At 40.3% G+C, this 12532-nt stretch overlaps 1 protein-coding gene across 1 annotated transcript; it reads left to right on the top strand.

Annotated features, from left to right (window-relative positions):
• Positions 1–7779: 7779 nt before the first annotated feature.
• On the top strand, positions 7780–8505 carry LOC129871045 (uncharacterized). Its single transcript, XM_055945911.1, has one exon. The coding sequence runs from the start codon at positions 7780–7782 to the stop codon at positions 8503–8505; it is 726 nt and encodes a 241-aa protein (XP_055801886.1).
• Positions 8506–12532: the final 4027 nt, after the last annotated feature.

Here is a 12532-nt window from a genome sequence, read left to right on the forward strand (position 1 = left end):
AATGACTATCCATCACTTATCAAGTTGCCTATAGTAACAATTACTACTCTAGTATTCCAATGGCCCCGACATGATTAAGCAAGCTATTGACAAAAAACCCTGAGTCGGCAGGAATGATATACAGATAATCAACATCAATATACAGAGTTCAAATTGATGATCGAATGTTCATAACGGAGTCCCCCAGAAAAGGAAAATTAACCCAAAATATATTAGATTGTATCAAATTGCTCATAAGGTGGGCAACAGCACTGGTAAGTTGAGCTTACCACCTTATTTGGGAACTATATGCCCAGTCCATCAGATAAGAATGCTTCGCAAGGGTATGGACGAGTCGCCCAGGGTATATTTTATAGATAAGGTCCAGGAGATGGAATCTTGTAAGGCAAAACCTATCGTCATCATAGATCGGCAAACCAAAAGATTGTAGACTAAAGACGTGCCTTCCTGCAAGATACGATAGAAAAACCAAAACCAGAAAGAGGATAATCGGGGAACTGAAGAGAACATGAAATACAAGTATTCGCACCTGTAACTGATATTTAAAAGTAACCCCGATTATTGAAAAGCATATAGAAAGTACTGGTATGGAGGTATGTGTTAAGAAAATAGAAAAGAACCTCCCTACGATTTGTATAAGGTGATAAGAGAGGTTTGGTCTAACATTCGGGGACGGATGTTCTAAAGGGGGGAAGGATGTTACACCCCACACTTTTAAACTTGGAATGTCTCCTAAGTTACTTAGAAGCTAGTATGTGGGCTACTGAAGTTACGACCCTATTGAACAACTCTAAGAAGGGAGAATGTGACACCCCGTAGTAGGGAAGGTTGGAAATAGGGTCAAGAGAAGTCGTAAGGAGTTGGAGGCCAAGTAACGAGTCATAGGACTCGACTTATCTACGTAAACTACTAAGTTAGAAGTCTTACATACGTGAGTTACTTGATTCTATACCAAGTTTCTGTAGCAAAGGTTTCATAGGCTCTTAAAGTGAGACGATATTACGAACGAGATTACGAACCCACGAGGAAGAGAAAAAAGAGAAAAACGTGAAAGGGACAAGGGAGAAGGGCTACGGATTTGACCCTTTTTGGGTAAGCTTCCGGGTTTCATTCCGTGAATTAATTAATTATGGTATACCGTGGTTATATGATGATGTTTAATAACGAGAAAATCCAATTTGAGGCAGCGAGGAAGTCGCACAAACAGCCCGCTCAAGTTCAGCGCGTTTGAAGAAATTCTGAGTTGCGATTTGGCTAGTTTTGGCCAATTTCTGGTAAGGTAAGGATTCTCCTTTAAATTTGGACTTTATGCTGTTATTATAGGGTGTATTACACACCTTTTGGGAGGCTGGAAGTTGTGGAAAAGTCGTAAAAAGTTCGACGTTCGGAATAAACTAAATTGAAGTCGCTATAGTTGAATTGTTGCCGAAATAGAGTGTTGTTCTTATGAGGTGCTGCTGCAGGGGTGTGTATTGTGGTTGAAGGGTATAAAAATGTTCTAAATGAGGTGGGGGATCTGTTGTTTGCATCCACACGACCCCCCACTTCGTACGGTTAAAGGTTTGACAAAAATGGAAACTAGAAACCCTATTTTGATATCGTAATTTTGAATAAGTCGTTTGGAATTCATGTTGTATATGGGAGGTATGAATTGCTGCATGTTGTTGTTGTTGGTTAGTTGTAGGTCTTAGGGACCTAATTGGAAATTTTTATAGGGCACATTATAGGGGAGGTGCTGCCCAATTTTCGTCGACGCCTTAGCGAATAACAGAACTAGTCGGGGAAACGACTAAGGAAATAGATTCCATTAATACTAAGATGTAACCTAAGGTGCTGGAAAGTTAAGAGGGGTTGATATTCATATTAATTTCATGTTTAATAGGTTCAAAGGACGACGAGGCGAACAGGATGAGGAATAACTAAGACAAGGTATGTAAAGCTTTCTCTTGGCATGTTTTAGTATAAGTTCGTACATCTATCTTTCTTTCCTTTTAGCAATGTTTAGCCTTAAGTGAATTGTATATGAAGTGCGGGGATAATTCCATTCCCAGAATTCCGAGTACGCCTCATAACCCCTATCCACTGTTCAGTATTACAGTTCCTGTGAAGATTAAGTATTGCCTAGTAGGGCTTCTATGTGTCAGAATGTAATGTATGGGGCTGCGTTCATGCCCGCAGGTACAAATATAGATTTTGGGAGTCCGTCAGCTTAGGATTCCACGCAGCTCAGCTGGAAGAGGATCCATTGTATCGGGGCCTAGTTTTGATACTGTCCACAGATATATAGAAATTGTTTTATCCATTCAGGGGTACGGCGGGGGCCCTGTCCCGCCATATGTTGTCATTTATATGTTTAGAGGTCTGCAGATATGTATATGTGGGTTGTATATGTCAGTTTGGTTCAGCTGGGTCTATATGATATATTGTATATATTGTTATGTTATGGCAGCCTTGTCGGCTTGCGTGCCCTGTCATGTTATGATACAAAAAAAAAGGGCTATAGGTGTATGTAAATGTTATCCCAGTGGGGCTCTGTTACATGATATTGTTTTATTTACAGTTTAATGTGACCACAGTTGATAGATATGTGTACGGGGGGTCCAGGTCGGACCCCAGTCGCAACCTATGGAGTTGGGTCGTGACACTACTACAAATAACTAGATCACAAGAAACTTCAATAAAAGAACTCTAATCACCATTCCCCGGCAACAACGCTATTGTTTTATAACACTCAAATTGTAGTTCTTACGATTCAGAGTGTAGGCTATCGTTATCAATATAAACCCAACGTATAAGGTTGGGGTCAAATCCCACAAGGATCGGTTAAGAATACATTTCTATCAAGAAGTATGACCGTGTTCTAAACTATTGTAACATAAAAGTAATTGAATTGTGACATGAATTAATCTATACTTTTGATATATCAATCTGTAAGAGTTAACTAGAGTAAATATCAACACAATAAATGATAAATTGGTTGTAATAGTAGAAAAGGCTTCTCGGGTGGGTACGTAGTTAATTTTATTATTCGGATAAGGGTAAATGCACAGCTTAATTTCATTAATTTTCATTAGATAGGCAAAGATCAATCAATTGTATGAAAAGCATCTCTCGATCAGTAGTTATCTATCCATACTAGCTCTCTCGAGCCTAGACAAGGGTAACAATGCAACAAATCTGATCCTTAGAAAAATCTCCTCTCTCTAGAGAGATTACAATTGCTAATTTTAAATCAATGGCTATTCATTAACCTAACCACTTCATTTCACCCACTTTGGCTGAAATGAAGATCTAACATAGATATATGTTTGCATGAATAAATCATAACTAAAACATGTCAAATTAACAAAATCCATATCAAATTAATAATTCTTGAGTTGAATACAAAAACCTAAATCTTAAAACAACATATTAACTACATAAGCACCCCCGTATATGGGGTTTAGCTAGACATTGAGAAATTAAAGAGATTTTTACCAAATTAATTGTCCTTTAATCAATTCAGCAAAGTATGAACTCTAAATTCCCAAGCCCAATTATCAATTCCTCCAAAACCCAAGTCAAAAATCCCAAGCTAAAAGTTAGGTTCCAATCCCAAGTACTGTGCAGTGAAAAACGGGCCTCTTTTGTCTTTAAAAATCAATTTATACTTGTGAAAAACACAAGAAATAAGTGTTTGTTCAACCCAGTTCGGCGATGTTAGTCGCACTCGCCAAAGTGGTTGGCGATTCGTCTTTTATTCCTTCTCATCGCCTTCCATCACCTTTCTTCTTCAGTGTATGTTCTATTCACTAGGTAATGAAGATCGGGATCCTCGACTTATTCGGAAAGTCACCCTTTCATCCTTTAGCTTCTATCTTCAATTGACCTCTTTCCCTGAAGTTAAATTTGAGATCGCCTTACTGATCGATATGTCACCCTTTTCCTTCCTTTCTCGCCTTTCTGAATTTTTGATAAAAGAATCTCCCAACAGTCTTTAGGTGGGCACAATATGGCTTGTCTATTTCCCCTCGATGATTTTCTGAAGTTCCTTTTTATCGCTGAGTTGCTCTAGCTATTGGCCTTGTCTTCTAAACCATTTCATGAGATTATGTGTCTCTTTGGTGATTTGACAAAAGCTCTTTTCGAGCCTCAGTATGCCTGTTGCTCATTTTTGCCCTCGTTTAGGTCTCTTCTTCAACATTTTGAAAATATATTGTCCTTAGCTCCTCGCATACACGAATGATCACTTTAGAGTCAATATTTGATATAATATAGGTAAGGTAGAACTAATTCATTGAGTTTTGAGCTATAAATGATCCCAAATTCATGACTCATCAGATTCCATACTTTACGACTACATAAGGAGTCATAAAAGACAAGGTAATATTTAGATCAAGTAATTCGTAAACATCATGAAAAAAGACTCAAAATATATCAGTGAAAATCTCAGGTGAGTTCTAATAATCATAAAAATTAGACATAGCATACAAATGGTTTTGACCTCCGCCTGCCCCTAAATTAGAACCTCACTGATTACTTTTGTTTGTGGTGCTACCAAAGATGATTGGGCATTGTTTCCCTTATTACCTTGGTTCCAAATAAGATAATATATTATAAAGTTACCCATCTTCCCACATTTGTAACAGCCATTGGTGCCGACAAGACACTCTCCTGAATGAGGTTTGTTCCACTTATACAATACGACTTGTGCAAAGAACTTTGGACCATACTTCCCTAGGACTAAGATCCTTAAGCTCTAAAATTCTGGTTACCATGAGACCTCTGGTCATTTTTGTTATGGGTTGTAGGTGCACTCACTTAAGGTGGTGCATAACTAGAAGACCTCTTCTAAAAGAAAAGGCATTTCCCATTTCCACTTTTCTGATGGTTTTGCTCAAACTTAGCTTTCTTACTCTTGTGTTCCTCTCTATCCTTTTTATTATTCTTCTCAATTTGCTGATTATCCACCATAAGTCAGGAGGTATCAATATCTAAGTTAAAAAAAGCTACTTGACACTTGTTCTTCGCATGTTTGCCCAAGCCCGAAACAAACTTTGTCCTCTTGTCTCTCATATCCGGAACCATCTTTAAAGCATATCTGGATAATTAAATGACCTTGAGGCTATAATCATTGACATTCATCCCCTACTTCTTTAGGTTAAAAAACACTTCTACCTTTGCCTCCCTTATCTCGTGCAAAATGAAGTTGTCTAATAATGCATTTTCAAACTCATCTCAGACTACAGGCTCAACATCCTCATCTCTACTTTTGTCCCACTATTTGTACCAAACATTAGCAACATCTTTATGCTGGTAGGAGACAAGTTAAACTCTATATATGTGGTATGCATTGCTTGTAGGATCTTCCACATGTCATCAATAAAGTTTTGAGTATCTTCTCCAACTATGGATCCAGTGAAGACTGGTGGGTTAATCCTTAGAAAATCTTGAATTCTATTAGATGAAAAAGATTATTGAGAAGTGGAGCTCAAGATAGAGGAATTTTGTCGACCAAACTATACTTCTATCAACTGGATGAGCATAGAGATAACTCCCCTAAATTAAGCCTCTAAATTCATAGTAGAATCGCATCTTCATTTCCTGAATTTCTCTCTCTCTCTAACATTTCTCTAAGGAAAAAGCTCTCTACTAGTCACACAAGTGAGCATTAAGTGGGTATGGGAGGGGAACCACCTCCCGACGTGGAAAAATTTCGTTCGAAAGACAGTAACGTAGGGCTTCTCGATACGAATTCAACGAAAGTTGTCGCACCTCCAGATTCAACCCACAGCTCTTCAAAAGTGCAAAATACTACTGCGATCACTGTAGCACTTTCTGAAGAACAATTCAACTGGGTTCAAAAAATCATATCTCTCAAAGAAAAAGGTTTGATTCGACTAGAATCAAATATTAGAGATGAATCTCTATGTCCTAATCTACACAATATAAAAATTTCAGACAATTTCACCATGGAAAATAAGAGTTCAGCACAGGCGACTGAAGAGGCGAAGTTCACTGCGCCGCCGGAAACCCAACTGCAATTTGGACCAACTGCTGGCGATATTCAAGCAACGACGACCACTGGGGTTTGTTCCCCAGGCTAAGGCGCCTCTAATGAATTAAGTTTCACCGACGTAGCAATCGCCGGCGAAAAACTCGGCGTCGGCGCCAGAGTTCTGGCCACCATATCAACCCACAATCAATGCCAAAATGTTCGTTAAACCATTGCGCAGCTCCCCATCACTAAGAGCTAGCTCGAATCAAGCCATGGCTTCTCGAATTTCAAGTCGACCACTACACATAATGGTGTCGCTGGAGCTCTGGTGAACCAATGGCCCCAAGATCAGTCCCAAAAGATTAGTGATAGTGTGGAGATCATTCCTAGATATACACCATGTCTGGAATCATCTCCAATCAGTTCAAATTTGAAAAGTCGTCAAGACGACAACTATAGAGGAGTCACCGGAGCTCCGGCAATTCAAATGATGAATGACTAATGCCAAAATGTTCCCAATGATGCTATGATGCTTTCCACACAAACCACTGACTTTGAATCACCTCCAAAAAGTTCAAATCCAAAAAGTCGTCAAGACACAAGAGGAGAAGATACCAGCAGTTACAGGGCATTACCAAATGAGAAGCTAACTTCGATTCATGATCTTTCTCAGAATAGTGGTAATGGCATCCAATCTCAATCTCATCAAACGGATTGCAATGATCAAACACAAAAGTTTTTGGATCACCACAACAGCAGCCTAAGCCAAGGAACTTCAGCAGGATATTCTTCCAATTTTAGTGCTTCTGAATTGCAATTGTTGAAATCCAGTGGAGTAAATGAGCTTCCTGGTACCACTGCTAATATTAATGTGCAGGGCCCTGAACACATCATTGCCAACTCTGAGCCTAATCCTGCAATGGACCAGCACACCCACAAGGCTAATAGTATTCCTAATAACTTCCCTAAGATCTCCTCCAACTTTGATAGAATTGGCTCCAGTAACCAAGTCCCTCAACATGTTAACAATCAGCCCCAACCAATAGAAAACATCACCAAAAATCCTCCAAGGAACCAGTTCCCTAATAGAAAGGAACGGTCCCTCACCTAGCCCCATACACTGTTATACAAACCTTTGCCTCCAAATTAAGACTCAACCAAGCAAAAAATGATGTCCCTCTTAATTTATCTACTCCTATTTTCACTACCAGACAAGGTCTACCAGCTGTGATCTATGATAAGGATGACTTCATGATTAAGTTGGCTGAAAAGTATAAGTATACTCTTGTTGGGAAGTTCAGTAGTACATGCCTAAAGTGAAGCTTATAAGGAAAACCTTCATTCTCCAAACATAATTGGTAGGTGGTGTTAAAATTGCCCACTTCAATGCTAGGCATATATATATTGACCTGGACAATAAATTGGACTACACAACTGTGTGGACCAAGCAAAGAATGACTATTGAAGGTCAGGTCATGAGAATACAAACTTGGACTCCTACTTTCAGGACAGAGGAGGAAACTCCCATTGTCCCAGTCTGGGTAGCTCTTCCTGAACTCCCATGGCATTGTTATGATAAGGAATTCCTGACCACCCTCCTTGCTTCTGTGGGGAAAGTGCTCTTCATGAATGCAGCCTCCATCCAGAAGACTAGGGGCAGCACTGCTAAGGTAAGAGTGCAGGTCAACCTTACCCAAGAAAGACCCCACCATATACAAGACCTTGGCTTTACAGGATAGAAATACACCTGGTGTAACCAAAGGGGCATCATGTCTAGAGTATGGAAAAGACTTGATAGGGGAATGGTTAATGATAAATGGTTGGAAACCATGCCTCTCACTTCCATCACTCATCTTCCCACAGTTGGTTCTGATCATTGCCCTCTTCTCATGGAAATGGTAGATCAACATCATAATCCCATCAAATACTTCAAGTTCCTTAACTGTTGGCCTGATCATCCTTCCTTTATGGATCTTGTTGAGAACTGCTGGAGCAGGCCTATTGAGGGTAATCCTAAGTGGATCTTTCACATGAAGATGAAGAGGCTTGCTAATACTCTTAGTTGCTGGTCTAGGAATCAATTTGGTGATATCTATGCTAAAGTTAAAAAGTATGAGGAAGCTATTAGACAAGCTGAAGAGGACCTGGTTAACATGCAATCCAATGAAAACAGATCCAAGCTTCATGCCATCAATGATGAATACATCAGATACATGAAAATAGAGGATACTATCCTCAAACAAAGGACTCAGCTGCAGTGGTTCAAAGAAGGTGATATGAATTCTAGTTACTTCCATGCCCTGATTAGAGGCAGAAGAAGGAAGCTATACATTCACAGGATTCAAATTGAGGAAGGATCATGGGCACAAGGTGATGCTGAAATAGCTGAAGCAGCCTATGAGTACTTCCAAAAAATCTTCACTGGGAAGAGAACTACATCCAGCAGTAGGACCTTTAATGCATCACTCCTATGGTTACTGACCAGCAAAATGAGATCCTCCAAGCCACCCCTTCTATGGAAGAGCTGAAATCTGTGGTTTTTGCCATGAATCCCAATTCAGCAGCTGGTCCTGATGGGATGAATGGAAAATTCTTCCAAGTATGCTGGGATATCATCAAAGAAGACCTCCTTAGTGTAGTCATTTCCTTCTTCTATGGTCAGACTATCCCTAAGTAATTCTCTCATGCTTGCTTAGTCCTCCTTCCCAAAGTAAAGCATCCTACCAAAATCCCTGAATTCAGGCCCATAAGCCTGAGTAATTTTACTAACAAAATCATTTCCAAACTCCTTTGTCTCAGACTTGCCCCTATGCTGCCTAATCTCATCTCTCTTAACTAATCTAGCTTTGTTAAAAATAAGAGCATCTATGAGAATATCATGTTGGCACAGGAGATCATTCATCAGATCAAAAGGCCAAACATAGGAGGCAATGTTGTGATCAAACTTGACATGGCCAAAGCTTATGATAGGGTCTCATGGTCCTACACTTGCTTGGTTCTGAGAAGAATGGGCTTTGGTGAAAGATTCATTGATATGGCATGGAGAATCATGTCTGACAACTGGTACTCTGTCATACTTAATGGATCTAGGCATGGTTTCTTTCATTCCACAAGGGGGCTCAAGCAGGGTGACCCTCTATCCCCAGCCTTATTCATCCTTGGAGCTGAAGTTCTCTCTAGACTCATGAACAATCTTTATCATCATCCTCAGTTCCATGGTTTCTACATGTCTCAAAAGGGTCCTCAGATTAATCACCTTAGCTTTGCTGATAATATCATTATTTTTGCTTCTGGAAGAAAGTAAACCTTGAATCTCATCATGGAGACTTTGAATGCTTATGAAAAGACATCTGGACAACTAATCAACAAGCATAAAAGCAATTTCATGATTCCTTCCAATGCTTTCAAATCTACTGTGCAGAGGATCAAGAAGATTACTGGTTTCACTAAAAAGAGCAGCCCCATCACTTACCTGGGATGCCCCATCTACATTGGAAGGCAGAGAATCATCTACTATTCTAAGCTTATTGCAAAGGTAGTAAATAAGATCACAGGATGGCAGGCAAAGATCCTGAGCTATGGGGGCAGAGCTACTCTTATAAAATATGTCATCCAAGCCATGCCTATTCAGTTGCTTGCAGCCAGCACTCCACCCTCTACTACCATCAACCAAATCCAAAGTATTACTGCCAATTTCTTTTGGGGGTGGAAGAATGACAGAAGGAAGTACTATTGGTCTTCTTAGAAGACCCTAAGTTTCCCATATGATGAGGGGGGCATAGGGGTCAGACAAATTGCTGATGTAGCTAAGTCCATTCAATACAAGCAATGGTGGACTCTTAGAACCAAGAACACCTTGTGGGGTGACTTCCTTAAAGCCAAATATTGTCAGAGGGCTAATATCATCACCAAGAAATGGGATACTGGCCAATCCCTAACTTGGAAACATCTGATGCACAACAAACCTCACATTGAGCCTCATATCCAATGACAAATCTTGTCTGGTACTTGTCTCTTTTGGTGGGACAACTGGCTGGGGGTTGGACCTCTAGCACACTTCACCACTAACAGTTGCAGGTTCAACAACATTCAGGTTTGTGCCTTCTTGACCAATGGTCAATGGAATGTGGATCTAGTCATACAAAAGGCCCCTCCCCAACTTGTGTCAAACATCCTGGCTACCTACATCAACTATCAGCCTCTTTAGCAAGATCAACCAAGCTGGAAGCTCACTAGCTCTGGGGAGTTCAGTTGTTCTACAGCATGGGAGCTCATCAGAGCTAAAAAAACCCAAAACTAAGCTCAACTCTTCCACATGGCACAACCTCATCCCTTTCAAATACTCCCTCCTGGTCTGGAGAGCTATTAGAGGGAAGTTGCCCACCAATGCGAGCTTGATCAGATTTGGTCATACCCCCTCTAAGTGCTACTGCTTCCATAGACCTGGCCAAGACACTATTGATCACATCTTTGTTGCAGGATCCTTTGCTACCAACAATTGGAAAGTTTTCTCTGATTCTTTGGGTATTACTAAGGAGTACACACCTCTTAGAACTCTGTTGATGAGGTGGTGGAATTCTAAGTATAAGAATCAGGCTCACAAGCTTATTCTGCAGGCTACTCCTATTTCCATTTGTTGGAACCTTTGGAAAAATAGATGTGCCTCTAAATATGGTGGGAAACATTCTAACCTAGCTAGAGTCAAATTCTCTGTCTACAAAGATATCTACAACTTGTTCACCACTGCCTTCACTTATATCAAGTGGCCTACCAGTTAGAAGGAACTGGTCCTTTGGATTGATCAGTGTTCTCATGTTATCCAAATCACTTCTGTGAAATGGATAAAGCCAGTAGGCCATAGGGTGAAACTAAATACTGATGGCAGTGCTCTAGACAACCTTGGCAACATTGGTGGAGGAGGTATCCTTAGAAACTCTTATGGTGATCTCATTTTTGCCTTTGCTGTCCCCTTAGGCACAGGTACTAATAATCAAGCTGAGATAAAAGCAGCTATCTTTAGCCTCTCCTGGTGTCTTCACCTTGGTTACTATAAGATGGAACTAGAAGTGGATTCTAAACTTCTCACCAAGTGGCTGCATCATCAAGCAAAGCCTCCTTGGGCCATCAAAGGGCTGCTGGACAACCTTCACAATATCATCAGTCAATTCCAGGACTTTCAATGCAATCACACTTTTAGGGAGGCCAACTCCCCTACTGATGCATTGTCCAAGCACAGCCACAAATGCACTTCTCCTGAGCTATACTTCATTAAACAGGACCTACCCAAAGAAGCCAAAGCTCACCTGGAGCTGGACAGGCTAGGAATGGCTAGCTTCAGAAGAAGGAAGCTCAAAAGAATTAAGAAACCCCCCTGATTTGCTGCATTGCTGTTCTAACTCTATCTTCAACTTGGGTATTACTATGCATAGTTATAACTTCTTTGAAGATTCCACAGTTAGAACCACTGTAAAAGGGAGAGTCTACCCTACATATTACTTACTCACAATAACCAACTTACCTCTTGAGGTAAGAAATAGTATATATTCTATTTTCTTTTTCATTGGTCTGACTTTGCAGGGTCCTAGACCTTCAGCTATCATGATTACTCTTCAGCTTGGAGCCCCTTTGGAGCACCTGCTTTCTCATCCATCATTGCAGGGACATTACAGGGCTGCAACAATTACAACACACTTTTGCAACCTGAGGACCTGCACTAAGGCATCCAAACTTTGCAGGATTGCAGTATATACTTTTTTGACAAGTCCCAAGAAGTTTCAGCTCAAATGGATAATTGGAGATATTAGGCGAGCGACCTTGAAACAATCAGCTGTCTTAAGCCTAAAGAGAGAGAAATTTGCTATTTGGAATCTCCAACTTGGGAAACAAGCCTTCAAATTTTGCAGGGATATAGAAAAGGCCATATATGCAACCCTCATGATGTTTCATTTCAAACGGATAATTAGAGACGTTAGTCGAGCGACTTGGAAAAAGATAATAGCCTCCAAAGCTCTTACTGAGGTCCCTTCCTTTTTGCTAGTTTGTGCAAGCTCTGTTTTGTTTGGGTTTGGTTTCTATATTATTTCAGGTGGCTGGAGTGATGTATCAACATTCTTTAACAACAAATACATAGAGAAAATCACAAATACAACTTCCAAACACCCTGTAACATCTAAGCTTCAGCAGGGCAGCAGGTGCAGGGTGAGGTGCAGCATGTGGACCTGTCCAAAGGCCTCCAATCTTTGCAAGATTGCTGCAAATACTATATTGACATGGCCCAAGAAATTTCAGCTCAAATGGATAATCGAAGATGTTAGTCGAGCGGCCTTGAAAAAATCAGTTGTCTTATGCCTAAATAGGGAGTTTTTTGCAATTGAGTCAATCCAACTTGTGTAAAAGGCATTCAAATGTTGCAGGACTATAGAAGAGTCTTATTGGGCAAAGTCCATGAAGTTTCAGCTCAAATGGAGAATTGAAAACGTTAGTCGAGCGACCTTGAAAATGCCAACAGCCTCCAAAGCACTCTCAGAGGTCATCCCCCTTTTGCTACCTTGTGCA

This window comes from Solanum dulcamara, chromosome 2 (assembly GCF_947179165.1).
Source record: "Solanum dulcamara chromosome 2, daSolDulc1.2, whole genome shotgun sequence".
NCBI lineage: Eukaryota > Viridiplantae > Streptophyta > Magnoliopsida > Solanales > Solanaceae > Solanum > Solanum dulcamara.

Bases quoted from the DNA above. Each gene is read 5' to 3' on its own strand.
- LOC129871045 (XM_055945911.1), top strand. From the start codon at position 7,780: ATGGTTAATGATAAATGGTTGGAAACCATGCCTCTCACTTCCATCACT.